Source organism: Ictidomys tridecemlineatus, chromosome 3 (assembly GCF_052094955.1).
Source record: "Ictidomys tridecemlineatus isolate mIctTri1 chromosome 3, mIctTri1.hap1, whole genome shotgun sequence".
NCBI classification, from domain to species: Eukaryota; Metazoa; Chordata; class Mammalia; order Rodentia; family Sciuridae; genus Ictidomys; species Ictidomys tridecemlineatus.
The window spans coordinates 206295575-206311348 of NC_135479.1; the positions used below are offsets into that span (position 1 = coordinate 206295575).

At 37.0% G+C, this 15774-nt stretch overlaps 1 protein-coding gene and 1 pseudogene across 5 annotated transcripts in view; one reads left to right on the forward strand and one right to left on the reverse strand.

Moving 5' to 3' along the window:
* Positions 1-1026: 1026 nt before the first annotated feature.
* Gart (phosphoribosylglycinamide formyltransferase, phosphoribosylglycinamide synthetase, phosphoribosylaminoimidazole synthetase) overlaps positions 1027-15774 on the reverse strand; it is a 32871-nt gene continuing 18123 nt past the window's right edge. For all 5 annotated transcript variants that reach the window (XM_013357783.4, XM_013357784.4, XM_040287003.2 and 2 more), the window contains exons 12-22: positions 13938-14032; positions 13167-13276; positions 12598-12796; positions 10984-11235; positions 10585-10737; positions 8151-8357; positions 6990-7127; positions 6070-6200; positions 5543-5684; positions 4340-4455; positions 1027-4238 (exon numbers count right to left, since the gene is read on the reverse strand). In XM_013357783.4, coding sequence (XP_013213237.1) covers positions 4047-4238; positions 4340-4455; positions 5543-5684; positions 6070-6200; positions 6990-7127; positions 8151-8357; positions 10585-10737; positions 10984-11235; positions 12598-12796; positions 13167-13276; positions 13938-14032 — 1735 coding nt within the window. In that variant the 3' untranslated portion in view covers positions 1027-4046. The remainder of the gene's footprint in view (positions 4239-4339; positions 4456-5542; positions 5685-6069; positions 6201-6989; positions 7128-8150; positions 8358-10584; positions 10738-10983; positions 11236-12597; positions 12797-13166; positions 13277-13937; positions 14033-15774) is intronic.
* On the forward strand, positions 14561-15084 carry LOC101974927 (large ribosomal subunit protein eL31 pseudogene; annotated as a pseudogene).

Below are 15774 nucleotides of genomic sequence, written 5' to 3' on the forward strand. Positions count from 1 at the left end.
TAAAAAATGCAGTAAATTTAGAAGTTTACTTCTCAGAAAGTTGGTCTTGATGACCTAGATCTGAAAAGAGGTCAAACATACATCAAAAGGGTCTTAGTTTCATAGTCAACTGGGAAATGTAAACTGCAACAATGTGAAAGCAGTATCCACTCACAAAAGTGGTTAAAATGGGTGGTGGAGAACCAAACCATATGCTGGCAAGACTGTGGAATAATCTAAACTCACATTGGTGGTGGGAGTGTAAATTGGCCCAATGATTTTGGGAGAAGGTTGGGCTGTATTTGCTAAAGCTGAACATATGAATACTCCCTATCCTGGTAATTATACTTCCAGCTATGTATATAATAGAAATGTGAATATAAATGAACCAAATACACATGGACAAGGATGTTCATAGCAACAGTAATAATAATTCTAGACTGGAAACACCCAGACTGGTATCAATAGGATGGATAAATTGTGCTGTATTCATATACAGAATGATTATTTACAAATATATGCAACAACATGAATGTCATAAAACTAAACAAGCAAACAAAGCCACATGAATTGGGGTTGTAGCTCAGTGATAGAGCGCTTGCCTCGCCCATGTGAGGCACTGGGTTAGATCCTTAGCATTGCATAAAAATAAACAAAATAAAAGCATTCTGTCCATCCACAATTACAAAAAAAAAAAAAAAAGAAAAAAAGAAAAAAAAAAAAACCAACAAAACCAAAGCCAGATATAAACAACAACTAAAGTACACCTTGTAGGGTCCTGTTTATATAAAACTTAATATCAGGAAAAAGTCAGAGGAGTGTATTCTTTGCTGAGGTGCAAGTGGGGTAAGAGTGATGACTAGAAGGGATAAGAAGGATGATTCTAGAATGCTGGCAATGTTTTTTTAGTTCAGTGCTGGTTCTCAGATGTGTTCACATTGTGAAAATTGGAGCGTTTACTTATGTGGGTACTACTTTAATAAAAAATTTAAAAATATATATGCATTTGAAGAAAGACCTGTTATAAAAATGAAAACAAAGTCAAAGTATATGAAAAGCATTTAATCCAGGCAAGGTGGTGTATGCTTGTAATCCCAGCAACCTGAGAGGCTGGAGAATTGCAAGTTCAAGACAGTCCTAGTAACTTGGTAAGACCCTTAGCAATTTAGAGACCTTGTCTCAAAAATTGAAAAAGATGTGGGATGTAGCTCAATGATAAAATGCCTCTGGGTTTAATCCCCAGTACCTCAGAAATAAAAAACTCATTTAAACTGATCTAAAATTTATAAAGAAAAAAATAAATAGAAGCATGGGCAAGAACAGCCAAGAAAATTTTCATCATTACTTTTTTTTTTTTTTATGAGAGAGAGAGAGATTTTAAATATTTATTTTTTTTAGTTTTCAGTGGACACAACATTTTTTTGTAGTGCTGAGGATCAAACCCAGTGCCCCGCTTGAGCCACATCCCCAGCCCATTACTTTTCATTACTAGTAAAAAGTAATAAAGAGGGACTATCTGTACCAGTTATTAAATTTTACAATAATAGTATATTACTTGATTAATTTTAAAAAGTTTGTATGGTAAATTAACAGTAATTTAAAAAACTGAGAAGGAACATTTAGAGATCATGAAATCTTTCAGAAATTCTGTTTCTCTTTGGAGTATTTGGCTTAACACTTTTGAACATGAATCTTTTCTCTTTGTGGGGCAGTAACACACACCCTCCACTCCACTGTGTCCTTCCTTCCACCTAAACAGTGTGTGATCAAGGGGCTTATCTGGGGGCTGGGACTACAGCTCAGTGGTTGAGCATGTAAGTGCCTAGCCATGTGGGAGGTCCTGGATTCCATCCAGCACCACAAAAAGTTAAAAGAAAAATAAATCTGCTTGTTAAAAAAAGATGCAGGCTGATCTGTTTCACTCCTGGCTAAACAAAGAACTAAGAGACATCTATAATAAAAGATAAACACCCATATTTGTCACATTGACAACTATTTATAATTGAAACTACCTTTTCTCTCATTATTATAAACTAATGGCTGCTCAGAAATGTGTTCCAGTAATACTCAATTTATCACAAACAGGACAGTAAGAGCCTCTTTACACTGATTCTTTTTTCTTTCAATCTCATTATATTCAAGTTTTTGTTTGTTTGCTTCTGGCAACCACGTATTTCAGACAGTTTGATTCTTCTTATCCCAACATATGAAGTCAGCTACCTTACATGGAGAACAAGTTTCTTATAGTGGAGATTAGTATTAAAAATATAGTGGTTCCAAAAGCTGCACCAAGAGGATCGAAAGTTTAAAGCCAGCCTCAGCAACTTAGGAAGACCCTGTCTCAAAATGAAAAATAACTGTGGATGTGACCCAGTGGTTGAATGTCCTTGGGTTCAACTCCTAGTACCAAAAAAGAAAGACATAAATGTCATTAAGATTTTAAGTTTATATTAACTTTTCAAATTTACCATCCTGATATCAGCCTCTGCTTGTATTATGGTATGATTTTACCCAATAACTTTTTCCTTTACATCTTTCAACTTTCTTTATACTTTTTGGCATTATACATATGTGCTTAATTATGTTTGGACTCTATTTCACTTATCTTGACCTTCTAATGCTAGAATTTACTATTTTTTGTACAAAACGGCTGTTAATTGTTTGCTGTTGTTCTAAATTTAAGTTTTATGAGGTTTGAAGCAAGGTCCTCAGTACAATTCCAGGAGGGTGCACCCTGTTGTACACACAGGATCTTAAGTCACATCCACTTTAGCCTGCCCAGAGGTTTAAAGATGGCAGGCAGCTTGTTCACTCAGCTGTGATAGCCAAGAAATGTGGTACCAAGATTGGTGTTCTCTGTGTAAGTCATGTACATGTCCAATATGGTGCCCTGAACCTTTCCTTTCCAGAAACGCACATCCAGATGGGATATGCTGCCCTCCCCTGCTCAAGATGTATTCTTTGAATACTGAATTTATAATTGGGAGAAACTATGAAATAAATGCTAACCTCTGAGTGCCTCTCCATCTGCCAAGCACCGTTCTTAGCACTTTACATGCTAGTTATCAAAATGACTATGAGATAGGTATTTGCCCACTTTAATTGATAAGGAAATGGAAAGACAAAGAGGATGTGACTAAAGTCTTACACTTTTATCTGGAAGTAACTGAACTCTTCCTTTAATCCTCTGGTGACTCATAAGAGCATAAATGTGTCAATAATGATATTAAAAAGTCCCAAGTAGAGTATTCCTTAGAAATGTGAGCGATCCAGAAATCCTGACAGTATAAATTATGACCAGGATAACCAGAGAAGTCTTGATTCTAATCATTATACACACACAATATATTCACTTGACCCTGGTAAGGAGGTTGGGTACTTTTATACATCAGGCAATCAATCACATGAATAGTACCCAGGTGATGCTCCAGGAATCTCTTTATACTTCCATGACTAAATGTAATGACAATGTAGGCAGCAGCATGGCTTTGAAGCATATAGTAAAAGATCACAGAACATGTAACTTAAAAAAAATAGAGGTGATACTGGCGAGAAAAAAAGGATAAGAAAGACCGAAGTTTGGTATCTTGTTTGGCTCTGAGTTAAGGGGATTTTTATTTATTTATTTATTTATTGGTACTGGTATTGAACCCAGAGGTGCTTTATCACCGAGCTACATATCCAGTTCTTTTTATTTTGAGACAGGGTCTTGCTAAGTGGCTAAGACTGGCTTTGAATTTGCAATCTTTCTGCCTCAGCCTCCCAAGTTGTTGGAATCATAAGTGCATGCCAGCATGCCCATTAAATTAAGAGAATTCTCAATAACTAGTTTGATTATAAACACAATGTTCTAAACAGGTAAAACTGGAAAGATCATGGGAGATGTCTAGGATATCCTGCACAAATTTTGTTTTTAATGATTCTCTATTAAAAAATGGTGAATGAGGTTAACGGTGAAGTCTTTTTCTGTTAGCAGTTTTTCTATTAGGTTAAATACATGAATAAAAGGCACCAAGCAAATAGTCATAATTCTTTTAAAACTGGTTCCATTCCTAAATTAGGAGGCTTCATTCCTCTTTGACCCAACAGATCTTGCCATTTTCTCCAAGCTGTACAATTCCACTGGCCACCAGCTGGAGGGCTGCAGGAAATATTTTATGTTCTGCTAATTTTACTCTTTCAGACAAAGTTGCAACAGTGTCACCCCTTTTAACAGGAACAGCTTCTTGTAAAATAATTTGTCCAGCATCTACATCTTCCTGGAAAAGAAAAATCAAAGTTTTAAACCTTACTTTCTAGCCAGCACAGTTTATAGCTAAACACTAATCCTATCACTTTGGTAGAAAAAACACATACTCACAGCTACAAAGTGTACAGTGCATCCAGTAATTGTGACTCCAGCTTCCAGGGCTTGCTCATGAGCATTTGAACCCTTAAAAGAAGGGAGCAAGGAAGGATGGATGTTCAGCATTTTTCCTAGAAATTAAGAAAGCATAATGGTCAGAATTTTAAAATCCTATATATTCTGCTAAAAGAATATATATTTTCTTGCCTAGAACCAGAAGTCAATAGGAGTTGGATTTCCAAGATAGGTGTATTCTGTGTGTAACATGGAAATAAGGCAAAGGGAAATACAGTTCTTGTCCAAGAAGGTGCTAGCAATGGTCACAGGCTTTGCATAGTCACAGGCATGCTGGGGAACTCTGAACAGGAATCTGCAGTGATGGGGAGCTAGTGGGGACGCGGGGAGGGAAGGTCTAAGCTGGATGGAAGACTTCTAATAGCAATGTGGTGTGCCCACCAGTCAGATGCTGGATTAGTTAGCTTTGTGTGTCTATTATCACCAAAGAAATTGCCTGTTTTATGTACTGACACCAATGTTCTAACTATATTCACCTAAGAAAGCAAACTCTTTGGACAGAAAATTCATTTATTTCCCAAATATGTACACAAAAAAGGAAAACAGGATACAGTCAAAGCTTTGGGTAAAAAAAGGCAAAGACACAAGATAGTATGTGCTTTTTGGCAACATCTTTTTTGCCATCTTCTGGCAATGGTCTGTGTCTCATAAGGGAGGATGCCTCTTCATTTTGGGATACAGGAAATTACTTTCTCTTCCTTCTAAAACAAGTAAAAAGGGTCTTCTGAATACTAATTTAGAAGATGAAATATTATCTTTCAGTAATCTAGAACAAAACTAAACTATATTATAAAGAGTAATTTATTGGGGCTGGGGATGTGGCTCAAGTGGTAGCGCGCTCGCCTGGCATGCGTGCGGCCCGGGTTCGATCCTCAGCACCACATACCAACAAAGATGTTGTGTCCGCTGAGAACTAAAAAATAAATATTAAAAAAAAAAGAGTAATTTATTATAGTAATCCTAAGAAATTGATAGAAAACAGGTTAATAAATCATCATTGGGCCATCTTTTGGACTAAAGCAAAGGAAATTAAGACCTGTGTTAAGTAAAATGTCACAGTATTTTACTACTGCATGCTAAGTTGACTATTCTGGAGTCCATTGCACTAGATTTCTCAATCAATACTGAACAACTTTTGCTTACCATCCCATTTTTTGACAAAGGGGCCAGAGAGAATTCTCATGAACCCTGCAAGACAGACTATGTCTGTGGAGAACTCTTCAAGGACTTTGTCAATTGCATTGTCAAATTCTATCCGATTTTTATATAATTTATGATTAATTACCTGTAATAGAAAAAGATAAATACAACTTTTTCAATCAGTTACCCAAAATAATCTAAAACATAACCTTTACATTATCACACTACACCTCCTTATGAGGACATACCCAATGGAGAATTACTGAGCAATGCACAGGATCAAGTGGAAAGGGGAGCCCAGCACCCACCCAAAAGCCGAAGTCTAAAGGCCATGTAAACCACAGAGATACAGGTCCTGTGAGTACTGATTATGAGGTTTAAGTATAGCCTATGTGGTTGAGTGAGAGTTTAACTCTGTAGATATCATGCTTAACATGCATAAGGCTGTGGGTTGAATTTCCCAGCACCCCCAAAATCAATCAAACAAACAAAAATAGGCCACAGGACTAGTACTTTTCCCAAGAACTTACTCTGGTTGGGATACCAGCTTTTTCTGCCTTATCTAAACCAGCCACTGCGGCTTTATTGGAGATAACAACAACAATGTGTGCGTGGCTATTTGGATCCTGAGTACTGTCTATGAGTGCTTGGAGGTTCGATCCTGAAAAGAGAGGGAAAAACAAAGTGAACTCTTCTTAAAAAAAAAAAAAAAAAAAAAGATATGTTCTACATTGAATAGGGAGTGGTTAAGTTCTCTGAAAACATGTCTTAGAAAAGATTGACAATATATGAGACTTTTAAATTCTCCTCCTCTTGGAATAATGGATATTGTGAAAAGCAGGTTCTAGAGTATATATAATTGCTCCTGCAAAATAACATCTTGGCTAAGGGGGTTGAATGCCCTGAGTTAAATCTCTTCAGAGCATGCGCGCGCACGCAAATGCACACACACACACACACAAAACAAAAACAAAAAACATATTTACAAGCATGTTCATAATAATGTTAACTATAAGAGAGGTAAATAATCATGTTATACCCATCTGAGAATACAATACTCTTATTTGACCCCTTATCCACAAAGGTCAAACATAAACTTCTTATTCTTAATACTACTAACAGTAAAAAACCCTCTAATATTTTAAGACTTTCCAATGACAAAACTATGATACAAAAAAGAAGTTGGAATTTTTATCCTTTCTATCTTTTCTAGTCTTTCTCTAACCATCTTTCTCACGTCCTCTACTTTTTGCTTAGGGAGTTGTCCCAAATTCACAAGTGGGAAGACTAAGGAAGCTGAAATGATAGCACTCCTTAATAATTCCCTCTCTTCCAGACTGTGCTAATAGTAGCCTTACAATCTGAAAGAGGTTTCTTTGTGTTGGTTGGGTGGTCAGGGAGGAAGAGAAGAGCTCTAGAGCTCAACATTGGAGAGGAAGCCATGTCTTACCTGTTCCAGATATTAAGACAGCCACTCTTGCCTTTTTTGGTTGGGCAGAGAAGTGATTTTTCAAGGAGCCGTTCACTGACACTGACTTACTCATTTGCATGGTTTCGAGCAGATTCTTGATTTTCACACGAGGGGAACCTTCATTACAAATACACCCCAAAATAAGTAAAGAACAATTGTGAACTTACAGGAATAATGGAAAGAAAAATATATTTTTAAAATATCTTTATTTTTATGTGGTGCTGAGGATTGAACCCAGGGCCTCACACGTGCTAGGCAAGCGCTCTACTGCTGAGTCAAAACCCTAGCCCCAGGAAAGAAAAATATTTTATGAAAACTTTAGAATATTTTAATTTATTTTGAAAATAAGATATGCAAGGACTAAAACATTTAACAGGTTTGTAACACTTAATATTACGCATTTACAAAAACTTCTCGAAGGTAAACATGTGTAATCATCTACTTCAACTAGGAATTCTAAACACATCACTACTTTGGAGCATATGGTGGATATATTACTGCCTGCCAATGTTCTGCTTCTAATCCCCAAATCTTCCTAGTGAGACCATTCAGGATAATGCCATGACTCCTTGGCCTTTGTGGAAGGTATGTGGCCTAGCAAGGTCACTCTAAGATGTGATATAGAATGATGAAAGTGAGAGGGCTTTTTGTTGTCAAAAGAGCCAGAGTAAGAGAATGTGCCAAAAAGTGAAACTTATACAGCAGAGGAAAGAAAGGTTGACAGAAGCAAGGTTAACAAGCTCTAACATCATTATTACTATTTGACTAGATTTTCTGCCACTCTACCAAGTTCTAGTAAGAGTCTTGAATAACAAACAGTATTAGCCAGGGCATTCACTCATTAGTTCTTGAATTTTGAACCACAAAGCAGAGCCATAAGGGCTTACATGTAGGAAGATTCCTTTGGGAAGTGATACAGCAGGGTTCTGTTGTGCACATGGGAATGCTACACAGAGGTGTCAAGAGTCTCAAGGTGAAAATTAAGAGGCATGTGCTATCACTGGGATGGATGCTGTCATGATACACCTGGGTAAAGACAGATACCATAGCAATGGCTGGAATGAAAGGTGGGCTAAAAACTCATGAGACAGGGCTTAGTTATATTTAAGGTTATATGTCTAAAACCAAAGAAGGAGTTACCTTCGGGACATGCAACCACACTGCCAATCACCCAGGCTTCTTCCTGGCACTGTTGAATATCATTTAGAATCTGCCCTGTCTGATCCTTTGATACCACAAGGACAGCTCCAATACCACAGTTGAATGTTCTGGCCATCTCTTCTTCAGAGAGCTGTCCTTCCTGCTGTAACCATGAGAAGACCCTGGGGATCCTCCATGTCTGGGCATCTGAAAATCAGCAAGTTGTATGATTAACTGATAGCTCTGTTATTTTATATCAAGTAAAACTATAAACTGGCCTTTCAGAAGTTTTGTGTTTTGGGCATCCATTCATAGCACTTTTTAAAAAAATATTTATTTTTTAGTCATAGATAGATAAATATCTTTATTTTATTTTTATGTGGTGCTGGGGATCGAACCCAGTGCCTCACTAATGGTAGGCGAATGGCGAGTGCTCTACCTCTGAGCCACAACCCCAGCCCTCATAGCACTTTTTTTTGAAAGAGTTGGCCAACAATCACACTTCAATGAGGTTTTATGCTGCATTAACTCATTAGATTTTAAAAAGCCATTTTAATGGGTTAGATTGATAGTAGCTGAATTCCAGTAGAGACTGGCATACTATTCTCTAGTGAATACTTAGCGGGATCTTTTTTCTTCTTCTTTTAAATGCATTTTTTTTTTTTTTTAGTTGTAGATGGACACAATATCTTTATTTTATTTATTTATTTATGTGGTGCTCAAGTTTGAACCTAGTGTCTCACATGTGCTAGTCAAGCGCTCTACCACTGAGCCACAACTCCAGCCCATTAGTTGGATCTTAGTAATGACAAAAATGCACTCTAAGTATCATAAAAAAGTAGATGGCTTATACACAGACTTAAAGGAAATATATACATCATTTGAGAAAAGTCATGCTACAGAAAAGGATTATGATCAACACCCTGAATCTCATTTATTTTAAAATTTATATTCTTAGGTCTGCTATAAGAATATATTGTGCATTATCACAAATCATACAACAAAAATCTCTAGTAAAAATTTTAGGCCTACATACAAAACTTCTGAATAATGAAATAATTTGGTTAGGTTTTTTGAGTCTACAATTATGGGATCTGATTTCCCAAAACAATACTGAATAAAATTATTTATGATACTCCTATAAAAAGGAATATAGCTTTTTATTAAATAATGAGGTTTACTATCAGCTTCTCCCATTTATTTGATATATCTACAGGATACTTAGTTTTAATTCTATGGAGTTAATTTGTAATATGTATTGTATGTCTACGAATCTTCTCCTGTACTGGATTTAATTACATTTATATTAGTTAGGAATGTCAAATTCTTTTTTTTTTTGGCTACCTGGGATTGAACTCAGGGGCATTTGATCCCTGAGTCACATTTTTTGTGTTTTATTTAGAGAGAGGGTCTCACCAAGTTGCTTAGCACCATGCTTTTGCTGAGGCTGGCTTTGAACTCTCAATCCTCCTGTCTCAGCCTCAGGAGCCACTGGGATTACATGCAATGCACCACTGCGCCCAGCTGGAATGTCAACTCTTAAAAGTTAAGTTCAAAAGATTTTAGCTACCATGATGTTCACTATGCCTTCAATAGTGAACCCAATAGCAGTAGTGCATTCCCATAATCCTATCAACTGAGAACATCAAGGCTCAAGTTTGATGCCAGCCTTAGTACCTTAGAGGGACCCTGTCTCAAAATAAACTAAGAGGGCTGGGAATGTAGCTCAATGATAGAGTACTGCCTAACATACACAAGGCCTTGGGTTTAATCTGCAGTACTGCACCAAAAAATCCTTGGGATTGATGACCATACTTCACGTGGTTTAGCTCCTACTAACAGTTATTTTTAGTAATTCTTCCTCTGAGGGATAATTTTTGGTCCTTTCCACTCTCTTGGCTGTAACTATAGCTTTGTGAGTACAACCTCCCGACTTATCTTTGGTCTGATCTCAACTTTTGCTCAGTTGCCTTGGAAGAGATTCACTGAAGATCTTAAGCACTGTATCCTCACTTTCTGCTCCACTACTCTCTATCCTGTGTTAGTGATGTTGCCATCTACTCACCTGCTTAACTAGGATCTTGAGACATTTTTTTTCTAGGCAAGAATTAATTCTCAAATGTTTCTCCCTTCTTTATTCCCTAGTTCTTTCATCTCTAGTGAGGACTACTTCACAGTTATTACTTCCTTTCCTGGCATGTAGGGCTCCAGCTTATAGCACTTCAATCCTTACATAAGCCAGTGACATGACTCATAAACATGGATAATAAAAAAAGGTAGAAAAGGTCCATCCCAGTTTCCCTCCATGAAACCTTAATGATTAACAAGTTTCCACTTAAAATCATATGTGCACTAACTACCTGGAGTTTGTCCCACAGTGTATTCCCCACCCCCCAGTGGTTTTTTGAACAAAAGTTCCCTTCAGTAAACTTACCTAAATCCACCCCAAATTTCTGAGGGAGAACTCTGGGAATGTTTTCCAGTAGTCCTCCACCAGTAATATGAGCAAAGGCTTTAACATGTCCTGAACGTATGACAGGTAACAAAGAACGGCTGTAGATTTTGGTTGGAGTTAGAAGTAAGTCCCCTGAAGATTAAAGAAATAAGACAAAAACAGCCTATAGGTAAAAAACCAAAACATAAAACAATTCTGAAATGGACAATGAGTATGACCTTGTAAAGACATATCAGTTCTATAAGATGCCCAAGCAACAAAATCACAGGATAATGTAAATCACAGGGCAATGTAATTCATTCCATTCTAGCTTTCAGTAATGAGACACAAAACACACTAATTGACTACTTAGTTATATCCAAGCACGAATTAATTTACCTAAGGACTGGTCACCACAACCATCAGGTGCTGGAGAGGAGTACTGCAGAGAAGAGTTTGCCACAATTTTCCTCACAAGGCTAAATCCATTGCTGTGGAGACCAGATGAAGCTATTCCAACAATAACATCCCCTTCAGTGATCCTTTCCAGGTGAGGCAGTTTCTGATCCCGCTCCATAGCACCAACAGCAAAACCAGCTAGATCATACTCTCCAGGAGGATACATGTCGGGCATTTCTGCTGTTTCACCTCCTGGCAGATTAAGGCAAGAGAGAAAAAAAAAATCACATTATATTTATACATTTCCTTAGGAGACAATGACAGCAAATATTCTTTTTTTTTTAACCTTTATTTCACATGCGAGGTGAGCGCTCTATAGCTAAGCCACAACCCCAGCCCCTCTTTTTTTAAATTAGCTGCAATCAACAATCAACTCTCTCTCTCTTTTTTTTGAGTTGTAGTTGGACACAATACCTTTATTTATTTATTTATTTTTTAATGTGGTGCTGAGCGCCTCCCATGTGCTAGGCAAGCGCACTACAACTGAGCCCCAACCCCAGCCCCAACAGCAAATCTTCTTAACATGAACAGTTAAACACATGGTTATATCCTGTATATAACCACATATATTAGCTGGCTCACAGCATGTGCAACCAAGCATGATTTCAGAGGAAATACTAATTTCTACAAAGGTCAATACTTCTGCAAGTCTGTATGTAGCGTCTAAATATCACTACTTTCATAGGATGAATGCTAAGTTGAATATAACTTCATTTCTATATCAGTTTAGCTTAAGAAATATTTCATAGACATCTGATCTTTAAAATCACTCCATCTATACCATCTTCTAGTTAATGGAGAAGTAATTTTAACCAAGAGTGCCCCAACTCCAAATGCCCTGGCCTATAAAGTTTAATAGTGCAATTTATGATGATCTCATATGAAAGTAGAGGCAAGCAGATGGCAAATTAGTTAAAGGGCAATTTTTTGGCTTTTGGATCTGACTTGTTCACAAAAAATGATAATATGAAAGTGGTTGTTTTATTCTTGTTCACTTACAAATTAATTTTGCTAGAAAGTCCATATAGATAGCAGTATTTCTATAAAATCTGGGAACATTTTATTCTTTGTCACTTCTATGAACAAATATGGTTTGAAATATTGAATACCAAGACCCATCTACCTTTCTGTGGGGACAATAAACGGGAATAATCCACAAGCCTATCTGTTGAAGTTATTGAAAAGTAGAAGAAAAAGTGGCCAGAGGTTGGGGAGAAAAATAAGCCTGCCTGACAACTCAGGAGTTTGAGTTTGGGGAATAAACCCTTAAGAGGGCATTGAGGGCACCAGAATCCAAGAGTAATTCCAACAGTTGTATCTATATTTCATTTGTCACATCCTGTGATAGAGTCTCTTTCACTAGCAATTCTGACATTGATCCTGACATCTATACAGGGCTGATATATAAGAAGAAGGAGCACCTATGGTTAAAATGCATGATCAGGATCTGGGAGGTATAACTCAGTGATGGAGTGTTTGCCGAGCATGTGTGAGGTGCTAAGTTCAATCTCCAGCACTGAAAAAAAAAAAAAGTGTTAAAATGGATGATCGTACCAAGGAGAGCACATCCAGCCTGTTCACAAGCTGTAGCAATTCCGGCAATGACGGCTTCAGACATATTAAGGTCAAGCTTTCCACAGGAGAAATAATCAAGGAAGAAGAGGGGCTCTGCTCCTTGTGCCAGAATATCATTTACACACATTGCAACCAAATCTTGACCAATTGTATTGTGTTTATTGCACAGCTGGGCAATCTATAAAAAACAAACATTCACATTTCACATCAGAGAATAACTGTCATACTGCATCTTGTCGATTTATCCATGAGGCTAACAAAAACCAACGACATTGGCCAGATATTCTTAACATCTCAAGACAAAATAACACTAAATTTTGATAAGCAATGTGGTCAAAAACTATCCCTTTTTATTTCCTAAAACTGCCCTTCCACTCAAAGATAGACAGAACAATATTTTGTTGTTGGAAATGTACAAACATTTTATTCATATGGTTTTTTGGTATAGTTCTTTTTAGCTCATGTATGTCTAAAGAGAAAAAAATATGTTTTTGATATGCAGTAAATTCTCTCTTTCACAAAAGATCTTTATACACAACAGTGTCTACCTTGAGTTTAGTTCCAACACCATCTGTTCCAGAGGCCAGAAGAGGATCTTTGAAACCAGCCGCTTTCAAATCAAAAAGACCAGCAAAACCTCCAAGATCTACGTCACAGCCTATTGCAGAGGACACTAATTACTTATTGCATTAGACAGATCAATTAAACATGAATATTCATGCTGCTACTTCTAAAACAGCTGCCTGGAAACTGAGAATGGGAGGGAGCACCATGTGCTCCAAGAACTGATCAAGAAAGTAATAACATTGGGAGAAAAGGCCTCGAAAGTATGATCTAATTAAATGATTTCAAAGAGTTTGTAATAAAAAAAAGGAAGACATAAAGAAATAAAAGTAATAACATCACAGAAGTGCTTTACTTAATATTAGAGACAGAAAGGCAGATAAATCAGGTGTGGTGGTGCATACCTCTAATCCTAGCAATTTGGGAGGCTGAGAGGCCCTAAGTAACTTAGAAAGATCCTGTCTCAAAATAAAAAAATAAAAAAGGGTGGGGATAGAGCTCAGTGGTAAAGTACCACTGGGTTCAATCCCCAGTACCTAAGTAAATAAATAAACAAACAAAAACAAAAAGGAAGGTAGCTGACTATGGGTTTAGCTTAAGTAGGGCAAGATTTAAAGGAATATAGCATTTATTTTAAATATAAAGCCCCATTTTTTAAAATTATTTTCCTTCTTGAAGTTTTATTTTTTATTTTTAATAAAGCCCAAATTAATTCACACCTGTCAATAAATTAGCAAGTACAGGATCTGACTTACCTGGTCTGGAGGTGGCTTTTGCTAAAGGCTTTATTTTCTTAACCAGCATATTTCCAGCTGCAATGTCTACCCCCGATCCCTTGTAAGTGAAGCCCCTAAGAAATTGGAAACGATAATAATCAAAACATCACCTTAATGCCAGGAAAAATTACTTTAATAGTAGAAAATAGTATTTAAAGCAGAAATTATCCCAAGTGATTTTCACATTCCTTAGGGTGCTTCCATAGTCAATGCCTAGCCATATAAATGGATTTGACTGATCTAGTTTAGTGTAGCCCTGGAAAACGAAATGTTTACACAATTTCCTTAGTTGACTCCATAGCATCATCTCTGCTGTGAACCATTGCTCTAACTTCATCACCCATTTCTTCTAGAAGTACTTTTTACAGGCTGCTAAATATCTTGATTCGTTGAAAAATTTTGATGTAATATACACATAACAAAATTTACCATCTTAACCATTTTTAAGTGTATAGTGGTAGTAAATATTCATAATGTTGTACAACCATCACTGCCATCCACTTCTATTTACTTTCATCTTGTGAAATTGAAACTATCCATTACACAGTAACTTGCTAGCTCTTAAAATCACTGATATTTTGCTACAGCCTTTCTTGGTTCAACTTCAGTATGGGCAATGTCAGAACCAAGTCAAAAAGTGAAATTTGACAATGCTTCGCGCCCTTCCTTTCCAACTTGGGCCTGGCAGAATGGCTCCCAGAAAGAAGGGTGGCAAGAAGAAGGGCCGTTCTGCCATCAACGAGGTTGTGACCTGGGGAATACACCATCAACATTCACAAGCTCATCCATGGAGTGGGCTTCAAGAAGTGTGCTCCTTGGGCCCTCAAAGAGATCCAGAAATTTATTTGCCATGAAAGAGATGGGAACTCCAGATGTGCGCATTGATACCAGGCTCAACAAAGCTGTCTGGGCCAAAGGAATAAGGAATGTCCCATATCATATTTGTGTGCAATTATCCAGAAAACGTTAAGGAGGATGAAGATTCACCAAACAAGCTCTATACTTTGGTAACCTATGTCCCTGTTACAACATTAAAAAATCTACAGTCAATGTGGATGAGAACTAACTGATAGTTAAATAAAGTCATAAAACTGTTAAAAAAAAAAAAAGTGAAATTTGGGGTGGGAGGGCAAGGAAGCTCAGTGGTAGAGTGCTTCCCTAGCATATATGAGGCCCTGGGTGTGATCCCAACACCACAAAAGAAAAAAGTAAAAATTAGGGTTACATAAACTCTACATAAATATTCCTAAATAACCAAACTGAGTTCTTAATGTAACCATATCAATTTCTTTATAGTTGAGGATAGTAAGAACAAGATTAAACCTATTTAAAAAGCATAACCAGATAATGATACTCAGTGCATCATTTTTACAGATCAAGTTTGTGCATCTGCATTGTGAAATCAGTAGTTCTGCCTTGTAGAAATGAGAACTTTCAATGGGCATGGTTATGCATGCCTATAATCCCAGAAGCTCCAGAGGCTGAGGCAGGATGATCCAGAGATTAAAGCCAGTCTCTGCAAAAGCAAGGCACTAAGTAACTCAATGAGACCCTGTCTCTAAATAAAATAAAAAATAGGGCTGGGGATGTGGCTCAGTGGTTAAGTGCCTCTGAGTTGAATCCCTGGTACCAATAAGAAAGAAAAAAAACCCCAAACAAAAAACTTTGGTTTAATGGGTTGGAGTGATAGATGAAGAAGTATGTAAGAGTTTATCAGAAACAAGCTGCCAGGATAACAGCTAAAATTGAGAGAACTGGCAATTAAAACAAAGTCAGCAGCCCAAATTTACTCTCAGAGCGGAAATAAAGTCCTATT